The sequence below is a fragment of the Protopterus annectens genome, chromosome 3.part1 (genome assembly GCF_019279795.1).
Source record: "Protopterus annectens isolate FY-2018-M chromosome 3.part1, PAN1.0, whole genome shotgun sequence".
Lineage (NCBI taxonomy): Eukaryota > Metazoa > Chordata > Ceratodontiformes > Protopteridae > Protopterus > Protopterus annectens.
Genome location: NC_056732.1, coordinates 329,902,874 through 329,921,776, shown reverse-complemented (window position 1 = coordinate 329,921,776; position 18,903 = coordinate 329,902,874). Strand labels below are relative to the sequence as shown.

Sequence of the window (18,903 nt, the reverse complement as noted above, 5' to 3'; positions counted from 1 at the left end):
TTTGTTCCAGAGTATGGGAAGTCTCTGAGATAGGAATCTATCCCACCAGCATGTTCTGTTTATTGTGGGGACAAGGTTTAGGTCCCTAGAGCGTGTAGCTCGGAGGGATTGGGATTTCTTTATGTGGAGCATGTCCAACAGCTCTGGGTTTGACATAGCTTTGTATGTTAGGCAGAGATCGCCTCTGAGTAGGCGATATGCGACAGAGTAAAGCTGGAGTGTTTTGAGACGGTCTGTGTAGGGCATGTATTTGAGGCCGGTAATCCTCTTTGTGAGGTATTTCTGTGGCCTTTCCAGTTGTAGATGTCTTGTGAGGTACATACCAAAAGGGGCATTGTACTCTATAATGGGTCTAATGAGTGATGAGTAGAGGGGAACAATGACCTCTTTTTTCCTGGATGAGAAACCTTTTGTGATGAGGTGTGCCACGTAGAAGGATTTCCTGGCTACTGTGGTGATGTGATTATCAAAGGAGAGACTACTGTCCACCTGTGTCTCCCAAGGTCTCTTATCACACTTTCGGTGTTAAGTAGACTACTGCCTATGTGGTAGTTCATGGGTACAGAGTTTTTACCAAAAGGGATGACAATGCACTTTTTGGCATTGAGCTTGAGGCCATGGCTTTGACACCAGGCATCTGTCTCAGTGAGGCCCTTTTGTAGGATGCCCACATTGTTAGGAGATTTGATTACGGCTCCTAGTTTGCAGTAATCTGCGAACTTTGTTAGCCAAAGACCTTCTGTGTTAGCCTGTGCTTCAGAGAAGTAGATACCAAACAGGAGAGGACCTAGGACTGAACCCTGTGGTACTCCACTTGTCACTCATCTGAAGTTGGATTTAGAGTCTGCTACTTTCACAGTGTGGGCTCGGTCAGTGAGCCAGTTGGCAACCCATCTTGTGACATAGGAATTTATACCTAGTTTAGTGAGTTTGTCTATAATTCCAGAGTGGGGGATGGTGTCGAAAGCCTTGGCAAGATCCAGATAGGCTGCGTGTACCACCTTACCCTCATCTACAGCTTTGGTGACCGCATCAAAGAAGTCTATCAGGTTTAGGAGACATGATCTGCCTTTTACAAACCCGAACTGGGTAGGGTCCAGAGTTTGGAGATTACCAATGTCATTGTTTATAAGTTCCATGATGATGCGCTCCATAGCCTTGCAGACCAGGCTCGTCAGGCTAATGGGGCAGTAGTTCCCGGGGTCCGTGGTGGCTCCCCCTTTGTGAGTGAAAAGCTCATTCTCTACTAGTTTCCACAATGTAAAGAAACAAAAAAATGATTTAATTGACTCATAATCAAATTCACCTTCTAATGAGAAGGGGAGTAAGGCTTCCTCCATCTTAGTGGTGGTGGGGGGATGGGGCTGAAACCTCCAAAGCTATTAAGAATGGAGTTTAGTGGAGAGAAACCTGTCAAACATGAAATAAACATCCCCATAAGGGGAGGGGTTCTTCAAAGGGAGATGGAAAAGTAGCACCTGAAAAAGAAAAATCGTCCATAGTTGAGAAATCAATCATGCCCTCCATCAGTAACAGTGAGCAAAAGACTGCCCAGGAATCATCTTACACATACTGATGCCTGAGTGCATAAAACAGCCTAAACAAAGACACCTGTAACATAATTTTATACATGGAACCCTTTTACTCTACCTAAGAAAAAGTCGAACTTCCATAGCAATTTTATCTACATCTATTTATTTATTTATACATTTATTTTTGTGTATATATGACTTGGGAAAGAGTAGATCCTGTTTGCTGATGAATCAAATGGCTCTTACAACTGCTGGGTGAGCCTGGGAGTTTCTCAGGGAATCTGGTCAGTAAAGTCAATACTAGAGCCCTCTGCAGTCAACTTTGCTTCTTCCGGGGAACCCAAATAGTTGCTTTCATATCTATAGCATCACCAGTTAAATAAATGCAGGTGCAGGTTGCCTCAACAGTGCAGCAGTCACTGATAGCTCATGCTGGGGTGGGCAAACATATGTAAGGATAGCTTAAACTGGTTAGAAAATACTGCTAATTAACCTAGCTAAGAGGGTAACAGGCCCTGCAAATGTTAGTACTTCCTTGTCTTCTGTATCAGTGTAGGCTTCTGATCTAGGCATACCCCAAATGTAACAAATCATAATACATTTTCTGTGTAATAAGAATTTCATTCTGCTTACGCTGAAAATCCTCTCTCATCTTAGAAAAAAGTTTCAGAAAAAGAAAATGAAAAACTGTCTTGAGGTAAATATGAAACCACACTTTCCTCAGAATCAGAATGTTCATACTGAGAATAAATTCCTGAAGCACCACCATCCCCCTGCAATGTCTGCTCTTTTTACTGACTATCCACATCCTTTTCCCTGTTTTTTTTTTTTTTTCTTTTCTTGCCTGAAGCAGTAGGAAGCAGGGGAAAGGCAGAAATGAGCTCCTTAGCAAATCCCAACAAATCTTCCTTGTCTATAGAACTGGAAACGGGAAAGCCCAAGATTTTCTGTGTTTAGTTTTCATATGAAACTCTTTGGAAAATGACTTATCCAAGGTAAGCAAACTCATCCCAGATTATGGATCCCCATATTAGCTGAGTGAAGAACTTTCACCTGCCCCTTCCCCCGAGACTGACATGAGTGGTTCTCTCTTGCCTGCCAAGGCCAACCCTACAGCCACAGTCCTTGGTGGCTGTAGGTGCAACATCAGAGGGACTGGGGGGGGGGGGGGGTGAGCAATCTGAGAAACCAAGAGCACCCAGAGGAAAGTCACCTAACAACAGCTGAGGCACAACAGGAGCCAGCCTGACACCCACAGTCTCCCTAACAACGTTCTTATTCTTCTTGCTGACATGGGAAGGTAAAATCCCAGAGACCAGTAGCTGCTGCGTAGATAAGTTAAGATTGAGACCTTGAAGACGGGTAGAGGAGTCTGGACAAGTCGGTAAAAATTAAGCAGAGAGCAAGTTGTACTAAGGTAACTAAATCACTGACAGCATCTAACAAGCACAATATCCTACTTCAAAAATGCAAACAAACGTACATAACCTTTAAGAAACTTCTGTCAAAATCAGATTTTTTTTTTTCAGAAAAAGTTTACATCAGCATTTACACACAAACTCCCTTACAAATGTAATGACAGTCTTTAAAAATATTCAATTGCCAAGCAAACACAAAATTTTAGTCAGAAAAACTCAAATTTTCCTCAGAAAAATAAATTTTAGTAGAAGGTCCTCCCCAAAGGGGACTTGTTTATCTATCTTTGAAGGCTTACTAGCCAACTGACAGTTCCATGGGGCTGGCAAAAGGAGTACATTTTCACAGGAAAAAGGTGAACCAGTGGTAAAGTGGAGAATACAAAACCAAACAGCTTCAAGCAAAAAAAAAAGTAATACTCCACACCATCAATAAAATTTAATAGAAGGACAAAGCTTTCAGATACAAAATATCCTTCTTCACTGTCTTACATAAAACAGCCATTAAAACAGCATTTTTATATCTCATTCAAACATATCACATGACACAGCCACCTATAAAAAAAAACAATTAAATCTTTAAAAGCACAGTAACAGCAATATATACAGTCACTTTTTCTTCACTTTCTGTTGCTTGAATTTCAATATTGGTTTCAGAGTAACCTGTTTGTTAAGACCAGGGTATTTATATATTAGCACATGTGGATAACACTCTTAAGCTTTGAAAGCTGGCCGGTCACTGGGGCAGGATCCAATTAGCTTAGGCTACTGCATCAATAATCTAAATGTTGAACATCTGCTTCTGATGGATATTCCACAGCAAAGGGATTAAGAATCAAGATATATGAGCTAGCACCATAAGGAATCACCTATAAGCATTCTCAAGCTTTTCAATACTGTGCAGCAATATCCAGATATCGTACCCTTATCAAGGAAGTGTATTAATTCTACAAAGTGAAGGCTTCATGTACTAGCAGCTGTAATATGTCCTGAGCCAAAACATTTGTAAAATAAACAGCAGAGGTGGCAGCGGCATACCTCTCAACCTCTTAGAAGAAATCTGGACAAAGCCATTAATAAAAGTGGGACAAAGGTATAAAAATAGGGACAATTTTTAAATATTGCTCTTATAAACTTAGAAAGTAGACAGAATCAAAGGCTTTGCATTAGCATGGATTTTTCTGAAGGCTATGAAGTCTGAAACTCAAATTAATAAATTAATAAAAGTGGGACAAAGGTATAAAAATAGGGACAATTTTTAAATATTGCTCTTATAAACTTAGAAAGTAGACAGAATCAAAGGCTTTGCATTAGCATGAATTTTTCTAAAGGCTATGAAGTCTGAAACTCAAATGTCTGTCATTATTTTCTAACTTCAGTCTTTAATAATTTGCCATTAATTTGACAGAAAAAACAAAATTTTATGAAAAATGGACCAAAAATATGAGGCAAAAATCTGTACAGTTGAGAGGTACTGGCAGCAGCCCTTTGTGCAGTGTGCTTCAAAGGGACCCTCAAGTGTTTTGATACATTTGCTACAATAAAAGGAGACATTTGCTTTGTTTCTTTCAGGAAAAAGACTGCCTTCAGCCATAAGGCAATCCAGGGGTGAACCTTTAAGTTCACTGGATCAACTTTTTTTTTTTCACTTTACTAGCTTCACAGAATGTGTCTAGATACACATCATTTTTGCCTTTTTTTTTTTTTTTTTTTTACTTAAAATTAGCTTTGATGCATTTCTAGCCACATTTTATATATATATATATATATATATATATATATAGTGTGGAGGAACTACTTGACAAAGTTGAGATTTCAGGAAATGCTGTTATGTGTGGAAACAAAGGCATTTATGTAGGGCTAGTACAGAACTAAAGCAAAGCGTCAGGTAGTGTCGCTGGAGTCGACAAACAAAACACACTTGTAGAAAAGAAGAAATACAGCGACTCACACAGCAGAAGTTAAATAAATGCCAAATACCAATGGGTAGTAATAAATAAACGACAATTTACTAAAGGTAAGTTCTTTCACGTTAAGAACGACAATGCTTCATCAGACCAAATAACAATACTACAAAAACTTCAATATAAAGCCATAAAACTCCTCCCACCAATGAAATTAATTAAAATCAACTACCTGTATATGTGACTCACAAACATCCCTCACTACTGAACCTCTCAGCAAACTTGTCACACACTGATGACATCACCGAGGTCACATATAATATATATTCTATATATATATATATACATATATATATATAAAGGTATACAAGAACACATTCCTATAAAAACATTTCATTAAAACATACATGTATTCATATAATGAAAATAATAATAAAAAATAATGAAAAACTAATGAGCTAAGGAATGTGCCTTTAGAGCTGGTTTAAGGGAAAGCATTTCATTTAACCCAGGAAATCTGCAAGACTGTAACTGTAGGTTCCAGCTCTGTTCTCTCACATCAGTTTTGTTTCTTAAGTCACCGCCTCTCATACCTAAATTCACAACCTCCAAAACAAAAACACTTAAATGTATGTTGTTGTCCTAAGGCAGAAACATGTGGAGCAAGATCATTGCTGGTGTTATTATGTCTAATGTCTCTGAGGTGTTCTAAAATCCTGTCCTTCAAACAGCGATTCATTTTTCCAATAAAGAATGCATAACAGCATTCACAGAAAGCGTAATATATCACATTCGCAGTCTTGCAATGAGTACAGAGAAAATTCTGTCTCATGTTGTAGAGTAGGATGTCTAAAGGTAAACTTAGAATAAATAAATCTGCATTCATAGGTTCATAGGTTCATAGGTTCATACTAGGCTATCTGCCCTAGGGCATTTATAAGCCTAGCCAGAGTATGTTTGGCTTTCGCCACCCATTTTAAATTAATTTTGCTATGCCCTTTTTAGAGGTTAGTATACTGTGCCTCTGTCTAACAGTGACACAGAAGTGATACCCGGGGTAAACCTATGATCTCCCATCCACTCATCAAGATTCCTCTTGAAGAGAGTCAATGAGGGACTCTGCCTAACCTGGACTGGGATTTTATTCCATAGTGAAGGGAGCCTCTGGGTTATGAATCTGTCCCTCCAGCATGTCCTATTTATTTCAGTGCTGAGGTTCAAGTCTCTCGGCGTGTAGCTCGATGGGATTTGGATTTTTGAGGTGCAGCATGTCCCTTAATTCGGGTTGGACATGGCCTTATCACGTCAGGCACAGGTCACCTCTGAGCAGGCGGTATGCCACTGAGTAGAGCTGGAGTTTCTTTAACCGGGTAGCATATGGCATCTGTTTGAGCCCTTTGATCCTCTTGGTGAGGTACTTTTGGGGTCTTTCCAGTTGCTGCAGGTGTTTGGTAAGGTACATCCCAAAGGGGCATTGTACTCTATTATGGGCCTGATGAGGGATGAGTAAAGAGGCACGATGACCTCTCTAATCTAGATGTGAATCCCTTCATGATTAGGTGGGCTATATAAAATGTTTTCTAACCACTTTGGTACGTGGTTGTCAAATGAGAGATTGCTATCAACTTGGGTCCCCAGGTCCCTAATGGCGTCTTCTGTACTTAATGGATTACCACCTATGTGGTAATTTGTGCGCACTTTGTTTTGCCAAAGGGGATGACTATACACTTTTGGCATTTAGCTTGAGACCATGGCTCTGGCACCAGTTGTCTGTTTCTATGAGGCCCTTTTGGAGGATGCTTGTGTCGGCTGGAGAGTCGATTATGGCGCCCAGTTTGCAGTCATCTGCGAACTTGGTCAGCCACAGTCCTTCCGTGTTGGCCTGTACCTCTGAAAAATATATACCAAACAAGAGAGGTCCCAGGACTGAGCCTTGTGGGACGCCACTTGTAACTGGTTTGGAGTCTGACATGGCTCCAGCAATTCTAACCATGTGGGTTCTGTCCTTGAGCCAGTTTGCAACCCATCTAGTGACATAGGGGTTTATTCCTTATGGTTCAAACAGGGAAATTTACCACAATGTGCAGAAGATGGAGAATGTGTTGTTTTTACAGCATTCCTGTAACAAAGTTTCATCTTGAGAGAGAGGTTATTCCTGAAACAAAACTCAGGCTTATTGCCTATCAAATTAGTCAGTTCAGGACAACTCCAAAGTGTACCCCTGTTTCTCCTCATTATATCGCAGACCAGGTTAATATCATCAGAATATGTAAAAACACAGCTAACTGTTCTGCCTTCTGCTTGTTCTCCAGTTGGTATAGTTACAGGATCTAGCTCACCAGAGAAAAAGGGTCTAGCTTTACTGGCTCTTGCAGACCTCACACTAGATATGCAAGAGTCAGTCTCTCTGGCCTTGTAACCTCATTTCAGGAATTCTTCCTTTAATTCCTTCACAGCCTGATCTAAAGAATCTTCTTCTGTATGGAGACGCATAATTCGGAACACCTGCCCTATAAGCACATTCCTAGGAATGTGCTAGAGTGCATGCTGCTTTTATGTAAATAAGAATTATTTTGACAAAACTTCTTATATACATCCATTTTAAACCTACCTAACTCATCTCTGGTAATTGTTATATCTAAAAAGTCTACAGATTCACTAGAAAAATTACTACTAAACTTTAAAAAGTCATTAGTATTCTGCATAAACACAATAAACTCCTATAATGACTAACAGGTCCCTCACCACAGTAAAAAAAAAAAATAAAACATTTATAGTAAACAATATGTCTGGTAAACTCACTGTTACGTAAAACCTTGTCGTATTCCCAGTATGCTAACACAATTAATTAATTTCATTGTTGGAAGGAGTTTTCTGGCTTTATATTGACGTTTTTGTAGTATTGTTATTTGGTCTAATGAACCATTGTCGTTTTTAATGCAAAAGCCCTTACCTTTAGTAGATTGTCGTTTACTACTACCCGTTGGTATATGGCGTTTATTTAACTTCTGCTGTGTGAGTTGCTGTATTTCTTCTTTTTTATAAATATATCTAGGGCTAATGAGACACTCACAAAACACTATGTCAGTCTTTAGATTTTCAAATGAAAAATTGTGTTTGCACTTATCATTTACTCTAGTTCATCTCATTACATTGAGGCAACCTATGTAATCAGATGAAGCAAACTATTCCATACTAACTTCACAGGGCATTTGGGCACATTCAAAGGTTGAAGCTATGTTCTAAGACTCCATATTTGTGTAAATTTATGCATGCGAGTATGAGGAAGGGTAATAAATAGCTCACTGCAAAGAAAAGACCACACATGTTAAAAGTATGCTAACAGCTAAACCTATCCTGGTTGTACATCATGCATAGTCACTCCTTAAGTTCTACTCCGATCTACAGAATGGTCCACATGCATTTCGCTAACCTGTGAAAAACAAAACAAAAATAGAAAAACACATTTTGCTAAGTGCACCCATCCTCAAAACCTTTTTTTTTTTTCAAGCATTATGCAACAGACGGTTCCACTACTATCAAGGTGACTAGTTTAAAACATGCAACAGCTGGAGAGCCATGGACAAGTCTAAAAAATACAGGGAACTAATATGTGCATTTCTCTTCAAATTTTGACAGATTACTGGAATCTGACTACAGCAAGTAGGAAATGCAAACTCAAACCATATTGTTGCTGGGTACGTCTCCACAGCTCAAGCAGCTTCTGTTTATCCTGATAATTAAAAAGTATTTACCAACAGAAATTACTACAGGCACAGTAGTGGGAATTTTCCCTTGTTTTCTTTATAGTCACAGCTGTTCACAATAAGGCATCCAGACCAACTTAAAACACTTTCCAGATTTCAGTGTGAAACTGAATCTTTCCTTGTCCACTGTCACACAGTGACTCTATACTACATAGCACCTCCCCTCACTAAGATTTGCAAATGAGTCCCACATCTCAACAAGAGCAAAACTACATTTAAAAGAAATCACAATGTCATAATTCTCACCAGTAAAATGATAATAATAATAATAATAAAGGTGCCTGTTCACTGATTACTGTCATAGTTAAATAGCATGACATATTCTCCATACAAGTCTCAACCTAACTTCTTTTCTGACACCAAAGGAAACAAAACACACACAATCACTGAATTCCACAAGCACTACAACAGAAACAGGAAAATGACAAAACAAAAATCTGAGTCAGTATAATAAATGTTAAACAACGGCAGATTACTTACAGTATCTTTACCCTTCTGCCATTCAAAAGGTCATGGTAATCCCTAGTTTACAACAAAACACAGTACTCCAACCATATAAATTTATACAACTACCATTCAAAACAAAACACCTGAAATCTGTATATGGCACTTAGAACTGTGCACAGCGTTCATAAGTACATTCTTCCTAGCAGAATCAATTAGGAGGGATGAGGTACATATGACAGACTGCAGGTCTCCAAGTGTAATACTGCAGCAGAACCTTCAATTTTCCTTCTTTTATTTCTAACCAGGCACTATGCTGCCCCTAAACTACTGCTTGCCAAATTCAACTACAAACTTATAAAGCAATACACAATAAGTGTGCAGAATACAACTACACATATTGTGCATTTGCCACAGAAAGACAGAACTTGTTCAGAATGAATCTACACACTGCCCCATCCCTATGCTTTATGCCTCCAAAGAATGAGCAATGCCTATATGATGTCAGTTTCAACAAACACAATGGGCAGAAAGATACCCTTACCTAGGGTCAATGTTCAATAAGAATCAAGTTTTAAACTCCAAAACCAACAGTGCAAATAAAAATAGTTCATATTAACATCCTATTCTCCTGGCTCATACAAATGCTAGAAATAAGCTTCCACATCAACCCACTTCCCTTTACAGTTAAGGTGCCAGGTTTAACCATGAAACCTCAGTGATCAACACTTCAGTATGTGATTCCTGTGTTTTGTATGTAAACAGAAAGACTGTTCAATATGTGATTCCTGTGTTCTGTATGTAAAGAGAAAGGCTGTGGTATCTCAGGGATTTCTCCTTTCCCATAGTTAGAGAGGCACAGCATTACTATGTATATAAAAATCAAGGGTGTAGGGGTGCAGTCTCCCCCAAAAACACTTTTTCAATTATGTTCTTAGTTTTAAATATCAGTCTCTGTAAAAACTGCCACCCACTTGTGAATGCACTTAAGAATGTCAGTCACATAAAAACTGCATTTCGGTCAAGAAGCCCTGCATGCACATTAGTGTATTTCCTTTTGTAAGTGTTATCAAAAACACAGATGTGTTATTTCTCTACCTATGGACTGTATTTAATCAAGACATTCATGAAATAAAACAGCTTTCTAAACAATGCACTTTAACACATCAGCAAATAAACAAATGTTTTTATTGCTTAAGGTACTCCAGACAAATGGCATTTACCATTTTATATCCCGACCTACTGAAATATTTTGTATTTGCAGTGCTTATTTCTTTAATTACAAATTATATAAGGTATCATACCAACATTATCAAAACTACTGGTTAAATCCACAACATGCTTAAAAAGCAATAATTAAAGAAAGTTGCGTCAGCATGGTGATGATACAGCACATTAATATGGTAGGATTACCTAATCATGATAACGTGTTCCATGTTTGTTATGGCATAAACAGGAACCTGTGCTGTACACAGTTAGACAATGGAATGGGAACCTTATTTAGTGCACTGCTTTGCCCAATACATAATAATGCACATGAGGATGGCAAACAAATGTTTTAAGTGTAGCTCTGACATTTTGCTTTGCATTTTATGGTGAAGGACAAGAAAGATTGCAACATTTTACTCTGTAGTGCTGGAAATTTATTTGGTGTACTGCATAGCATGAAGGTTACATGCTGCGATGGTGGTGCTGCGGTAGCGTTGTCACCTCACAGATGTTGCACGTTCAATTCTCAGAGCGTCTTCTGTGTGTCGACATGCGTGAATGGGCCTTCCTTCGTTGAAGGTTGTGCGTTGGGCCCGGCAAGCCAGCACGTAAAAATCTACTGCCAATCATTAGCGGACCAGAGTTCCGCTGTGGCGACCCCTAACCGGGAAAAGCCGAAAGAAGACTCATAGCATGAAGGTTATATAGTACAATTCTATGATACCTAATGGGGGTGCACAAAATAGCATATTAACTATAATGCATTAATAAGAAGTCATGCTGTAACTGTGTTGGTACTTCAGGCAGCAAAAGTAACACTGCTGTGTGCAATACATATTCCTGCATTTGAGGATGGGAAATATTTTTGCCATGCTTTGCAGTGAAAATTTGGCATTTGGCATAGAGGTTAAGGTTGCAAGTTATAGTTCCTATGGTATAGGGTTTGATTCCCTCAGCCCTCATTTGCTTCCTGTGTGACTCTGAGCAAGTCACTTAACCAGACGTGGCTCCCAAGTTGGAGCTGAAAAGGAACTGTGTGTGTCCAGTAGGTCAACCTGGCTAACAAATCGGATTATTACTATTTTTATTAATATTATTATTATTATGAAAAAAGAAAAAGACTACAACATTCTGAAATGATTCTGGAAAAAATATCTTGGACTGTAATACTGAATATAAGTAAAGGCAGGGGAAAGACTATTAGGAAGAAAATAATAGGGGAAACTTTTGTTTCAGGTTAATGCTGTAATAATGACATGAAAGCAAAGTACAGCATTTCAAGACTATTCTAGACAGCAGCATAAGCCATTACAGTTTTAAATACAATGCAGGATAGAGATGATCAGCAATGAAGTAAATGGTGGCAAGTTCAGTTTCAGATTCTCACTCAAACACATGCCTCCTCTTAACATTAAAGATAAATGCACTGTACACGTACTGCACAAATGACATGCACACTTATAATAATGCAGTGTTGGAAGTAATTAGCATTGCAACAATCTGTTTCATTTCCAATTATCTCTGCCAGAAGAGTTATCTGACATTGTACTCATTTGCATATTGCCTGACAGAAAAGTTGAGTGAAGCAATGTACTGTGTTTGTGCAAACATGCAGATCAACACATGCATGCACACAAATCTGTTTTCCAGCAGGCATTCTATCTCCATATCAGTAAGATGCTTTCTGCTGCAATATATCTCAGATTTTCAACTAGTTTTCCTGTGGTAGCAAAGGACTTCAGTACAACAATTCTATCCAATACAAGGGGTGTTGCTTCCAGTCAGTCCACAAAGGCATTTAAACTCCGGAACATTTTCTTATCAAACACTAACTAACTGAACTTTTAAAAATGTCACAGTGAATATGAGGCCGCTTGGAATTATTTCAGTGTCACTATAATATCAGTACTATAAGACTCGGGGAAGTAGTTACAAGTATTTTACGCACTCCCACACATACATACATGGAGCTCATAACTATTTATTTGCATATTCACAGTACTGGAAAAAAATTTCATAAAAATAAAGTACTATTCACACAAAATAAATATTTACAAATCATTTTTTACCAAACACAGTGCTGTCATTTCTCTTTTTAGGTGTATGCTAAGCTCAAAAAGATGGATTGAACCTCAGCACTGAAATAAATAGGACATGCTGGAGGGACAGATTCATAACCCAGAGGCTCCCTTCACTCTGGAATAAAATCCCAGTCCAGGTTAGGCAGAGTCCCTCACTGACTCTCTTCAAGAGGAATCTTGATGAGTGGATGGGAAATCGTAGGTTTACCCCGGGTATCACTTCTGTGTCACTGCTAGACAGAGGCACAGTATACTAACCTCGAAAAAGGGCATAGCAAAATTAATTTAAAATGGGTGGCGAAAGCCAAACACACTCTGGCTAGGCTTATAAATGCCCTAGGGCAGATAGCCTAGTATGAACCTATGAACCTATGAAAATAGAAGACAGATAAACTAATGTTAACTACAACTTAAAATAGATAGACAGCAATCTAACTGAACCAACCGCCTTAATTAGATAACTTGGTATTTGGCTTGACCAGTCCCTCAACTTTCAAGATCACATTTAGAAAGTCAGAAACAAAAGCCAACAACCTCCATTACTGGACCCAAAATATATCCCATTTCTTCTCACAATCTGCTAGAGCAACCTTAGGAAAAGTAGTCCTTGCACAAGTAGAATTTGGCCTACCCTAAATACCACTGCCTTACAAAAAAAATACCATCTTGCAATCTCTTCCTAATAAAATCTACCATTTCCTCATCAACTCCCCTTGGAATGAACATGACTGAAACACCTTGGAAAGGGAAAACTGGCTAACCATTCAAGGTAGACACTGCCCCCTTCTTGGCTCATTTCTCTTCAAACTGCTACACCAAGACACATAATCCTCCCCCAATTATGTGACCAACATCATCTATCCTGCACTACAACCTGAGAAGCCAATTCAGTAATGGCCCTACTCTCATAACTCCATCCATCCACTAAACTTTATTCCACAGACCACAGCCTCTCTGTTTTTTGCACCTACACTGTAGCAGTCTTTGCTACCTGATCTCACCAAAATCAGTGACTACAAACAATTCAGACATCAGTTCAAACGATACCTAACTCAACCAAATAATTGGATATGTCAGAACACAAGCCATGTCACCTAACCACCACAGTTGTACTACTACATTCATCACAGAGGACAGTGGCTGTTTAATCTCCTAGCTTCACCAGCATATGAAGTCCAAACCACTGTTTCCCCATCTGCCCTAACAGTTGCCTACTATATATCTAGTATCCTCTTCTCCTGTTACTAGCTCATCTATTGTAACTCTTAGTTTTCTAAAGGTTCGACTCTCTTCACTGCTAATATTTCCCTCCATTCTTGTATATACTTATAAATACTAAGTCCGTTCCATTGGCTGGACCACTTTTACCTCTTCTACATCTGTATTTACACATTGTATACTCCTAATCCTACTTCTTTTTAAACCTTCTTCTAAATGGGTATTTTAACATTTAAGTTATGTTATGCCACTATGCTGTATATTTCAGTTACTCCATTAATGTTACTTTACTGTTGCTACTGTACATGTAACCCAAGCGGACCCTGCAAATAGTCAGCTTTGATCAGTGAACTACCCTGATAAACAAAATTAATTAAAATATGTAAAACCGCAAGGTAAAACTCAATCTGGCATTCTACAGTTGTTCTTTTTTAAGAACTTTAACCTGGCAAACAGTTAAAATGACTGCTATCATAACTGAAAATAAATGTAATTTCAAGGAGAAAACAATTATCTAAACAGGAAAGATAGCACACAGCAGACAGGCAGGAGAGGTTAAAGAACCTGAATATCAAGCATATGAACCCATTCTACTGAGATAAAAAGATCTAAATTATTTACCTTAAACAGCAATTCATCTGTATTTTTTGCACTATACAAAAGATTCACAAAGCCTGGCTCATATTCGGTGACCCGACTTTGATGAAGTCTATGAAGATCTGCTACATGCAGCAATATAGAAACCAGAGGGTTAATTCCTACTCCACCAGCTATCATTAAGAGGTTCACAGGTGGGCTGTCTAGATCAGGATCAAAGAAGAAATCACCACCTACTCGTAGTTCTACTTCTGAATCCAGGGTACACTGTGAAGGTAAAATCAACAACATTAAACAACAGAATAAAAGCAACAAGATGCTCTTTCAAGACTCCATCTATTTTAACACAATGTGTAAACTCTCCTAGCTATCTTTTATGTATTATTATCAAATTAGTAAGATGACTCATTTAAAATAGACAACAAAGCAGGAAATGACAGTTGTGTAAAATCTTACCATGACAGCAGATGTCCTTCTCTTCACTGTTGCAGTATTCTTCACTGCCGTGGATAGCCCAATGTCCGGCCAGTATACCAAAGCATTAAGAATATATAGATATTGTATGTCACAAGTATGCTCCCCGTTCAAGGTGTAGAGCGTAAAGGTGAAGTACAGCTGTACATACCTCAGAAATGAAAAGCCTCAGGAGGAACAAATATTCATAGGAACTAAGAGGAATATGTGCTTCCAGAAGGAGAAAATGTAAGAGCATTCCAGAATAGGAAGAAATAAGGAATACGGCAGAGCAGGAGGAGGAGGAGGGAGGGAGTGAATGCTGCAACAGTGAAGACAAGGACATCATCTGTTCTGGTAAGATTTTACACAACTGTACTATGACCTTCCATATCACTCTTGCAATATTCTTTACAAAAGGGAGAGTACAAAAGCTCAAGAGGGAACTTTGGAGGAGGAAAGCCCACAGCAGTCCTCTAGAAACCCATGCAGGACAGCCCTAGCAAAGCCTGCTCTTGTTCAGGAAACAGCATCCAACCTGTAATGCTTACTAAAGGCATGGAGAGAAGTCCAAGCAGCAGCTTCAAGGATGGAATTGGGACACATTCCTTTGAAAAAAGACACCAGGGAAAGCAACAGCTCTAGTATATTGAGCCTTTACAGTGGTAGAAAGACATTTACAATGAAAGGAATAAGAAAAAGAAATGGCCTTAGGGATCTGGGAGGATATGGTTTGCTTAGAAATAGCCAAACATAGAGACCTGGGATGAAAAGAAACAAAAACTTGCTCAGATTTGCAGACTGTCTTAGTCTCATCCAAATATCTGAGCTGTCTATGCAAATCCAAAGTCTGATGAACCTTCACAGTAGCAGACTACAGAGAAGGAAAAAAAGGAGGGCAAATTAACAGACTAAGAGACAATTCATTAACTACCTTAAGCATAAAAGAAGGTTGAATGAAGCAATGTACTGTGTTTGTGTAAACATGCAGGCAGAACAGACACCCTGTCTATATGAAAAAACAAGAAAGTAGGAACAGTCATAAGAGCCTGGCATTCTGAGGCTCTCTCAGCTGAAGTAAGTGTCAAAAGAAGAATAGTCTTCCAAGTAAAATGTTGCAAAGAAGATGAACCTTCAGGCTCAAAAGGAGCCTGAGTCAATTTCTCAAGTACAAAACTGAAGTCCCAGGAGGGTAGAATAGGCCCCCTGGGAGGCCTAATATGAAGGACACATTTAAGAAATTGTTTGACCACAAACCTACAGGCAAGAGGAGGAGTCAATGGTAGACAAGCAGAAATAGCTGAAAGGTGAGCCTTAACTGAAGAATATGCTAATCCAGCATGGAACAAGCACAATAATAAGAGAGAACTAGAGGAATCCCCAAAGAAAATGGATCCTGGTTACGAGAAAGGCACCAGACAGAAAATACCTTCCATTTGGACAAATATGATTTACTCCTAGAGGCTTTCCTGGCCTCCTGCAGAACCCCAAGCACTATCTCAGAAAAAGGAGCCTAAAAGGGATTAAACCCCTATTACCCGCAGCATGAGACAACTTGTCATCTGGGAGAAGCTCCACCCTGTCAGGTAACTTGTGGTGATTGCTCCTGGTTAGTTGAAGAAGAGGGTGAACCAATACTATCTGGGCCAATAGGGAGTCACCAGCAAGATTTTGGAGGAGTCCTGCTTGATCTTGAGCAGGGCCCTCAGAATCAAAAGAAGGGGAGGGCAGGGAAGGCATAGAGAAACATCCCTTTCCAAGGAAAAGATAGGGCATCTACCTTCCAAGCCAGAGAACTTGTGACTCTGGCACAAAAAAAAGGAAGTTATCCATTCAAAGGGGAGGTAAAAAGATCTACCTGTGGTGCACCCCACTGATAGACAATGTCCAGAAACACATCTCTGTGAAGCATCCATTCATGAGCCTGTGTACTGGACCTGCTCAAAGAATCTGCCACTATATTTTGCTCTGAAGGAATGTAGACAGCTTGAAGAGTCACTCAGTTCTGTACAGCTAGATCCTAGACCTCAAGAGCAAGTCTGCAAAGAAGGTATGACCTTGCACCCCCTTGCTTGTTGATATACCACATCACTGTGGTATTGTCTGTGGGGATTTTGAGAGGCCTAGGAAGAAAGAAGGAATGAAAAGTCTCCACAGCTAAAAGGAGAGCTCTCATCTCCTTTATATTGATGCAATCTGATCTCTGATGAGGAGGCCTGAGACGCTGGATCTAGAGGGAACCAAAGAAAGCTCCCACCCCTTGTCCAAGGCATCCGAAAAAAGCTCCTGAGATGGGACTAGGGATTGAAAAGGAAGGCCTGGGTTGATAGAAAGCTGAAGAATCCACCACTCAAGTTTGAGGCATAGAAGGAAAGGAACTAGAAAATCCAGTGGATGACAGTGTTGAAGCCACACTGACTTTAGCAACTGCTGTAGTTTCCTCATATGGAGTCTGGCTAGAGGCAGCATAGGAGTGGTGGCAGCCATGAATCCTAGAACACTGAGAAAATCCCTGGCTGTGACTGAAGCCAGAGGAAGAAGAGAGTGAAAAAAGGTGATTAGAGCGAGAACCTTGGGTGAAGGCAAGGATGCCAGCATGGGAATGGTCTGGAGCCTGCAACCAAGAAAAATGTGATCCCGAGTAGGAACCAGGTCTGATTTCTGAAAGTTTATGGTAAACTTCAGGCTTTGTATGAGGTGCTGAAACAAAACTTCAGGGGAGGAAGCCTGAATTAGCAGGTCATCCAGAGAAAGGAAGATTTTTAACCCCTCTCACCTTGAAAAAGACAATGACATGAGTGAGGCATTTGGTGAATACCCTTGGGGCAGTAGAAAGGCCAAAAGGCAAATCAGAGAACTAGAAAAGCAAGGAAAAAACAGAAAAATGTCCCAAAAAGGGGATGAATGGGGATGTGAAGATAGGCATCCTTGAGGTCCAGGGATACTAAGAAAGCCTGGGGAAGAACAACAGGGTTTGAAGTGACAACATCTGAAAGGAAGGGAATTTCAGAAAGGTGTTGAGCAGAGAAAGGTCCAGAATGGCTCTCCATGTGTCTTCTTTCCTTCCTGCGAACCAAAAACATCTTGGAATAAAACTCTTTCCCTTCCTGGGCAGGCGGCATGGCTTGAATGGTGCCCTGAGCCAAAAGGCACTGAAGCAGTTCTGGAAAGAAATGAAGCTCTTCTTGAGGGGGTTGAGGGATGTCCAGAAAAGGAGGAAGAGTATTCCACACCATGAAGTATCCCTGGTGTATAACGGACAGAACCCAAGAGTCTTGAGAGAGCCTTAACCAATTAGGAAGGGACAGGGAAAACCCAAGGGACAAGGGAACAAGACACAAGGAAAAGGAAAGCAAACTGTCAGATAGAACATTGTCTTGAAAAGAAGGCTGTTGAAAAGGAGCAAGCTGAGTAGACTTCACAGGAGACACATACCTAGAACCCTTCTTACATTTAGGAGGAGGGTGAGGCTGTCTGCATACAAAAGCAGCTTTGGATGTATAATTCTTCTGGAACTTAGGGATAGGACACACAAAAATATGTTTCAATTCCAGCAAGGCCTTGCCTTTACCCTGGAGGAACTTAAAAAAATCTCAGCAGCAGTAGAACCAAAAAGGTTATTATTGTCAAGAGGAGCATCCAACAATTTAGCCTTATTATTATCAGGTAAAGACTGGAGACAAAGCCATGAGTAATGTCTCAAAACAGAACCAAACGCAGCAACTGAACAGGAAGCATCAGCTGCATTATAACTACTCGTAATAGAGTGGTGAGCCACTTGAGAGATAGAAACCAGTAGAGAAAGGGCCAAGACCCTCCCTTCTGAATCAGGGAAGTCACAGACTGCCTGAGAAGCTTGAGAAAAAAGGGCTGAAACACAACTGGTCATATGAGTCTGGTAATTAATAGCCTGAAAAGCCAGGGTGTCAGCAGTATATACCTTTTAGCTAAACATTCCATAGCTCTACTGTCCTTGTCTAAAAGTAGTAGTTCAGTAGCTGGAAAAAGTTTAGAAGGTTTGTCAGACTGGACTGAGACTTACATAAGGATCAGCAGAAGGTCATTTCTACAAGTGCTTACAATCATCAGGCACCTTGTAAAATGTATTATGTCTCTTATGGGGTAAAGGCTGAGAATCATGGGTGACAGAGGCTGCTGAAAACGTGTCTAGAAGGGCAGTCAAGACTGGAGATACAGCAGAGGGCTTATGATACTCCATGTGGAGGAGTGTGTGAATAAAATGAAAACACTTGTCATTTGTGTTAGCATGCCTGGCAGGAGAT

General features: G+C 39.8%; 1 protein-coding gene across 1 annotated transcript in view; it reads right to left on the bottom strand.

Annotated features, from left to right (window-relative positions):
* Positions 1–18,903, bottom strand: part of OXNAD1 (oxidoreductase NAD binding domain containing 1) — a 369,327-nt gene that overhangs the window by 76,566 nt on the left and 273,858 nt on the right. The window contains exon 6 of the mRNA XM_044066774.1: positions 14,192–14,434. Coding sequence (XP_043922709.1) covers positions 14,192–14,434 — 243 coding nt within the window. The remainder of the gene's footprint in view (positions 1–14,191; positions 14,435–18,903) is intronic.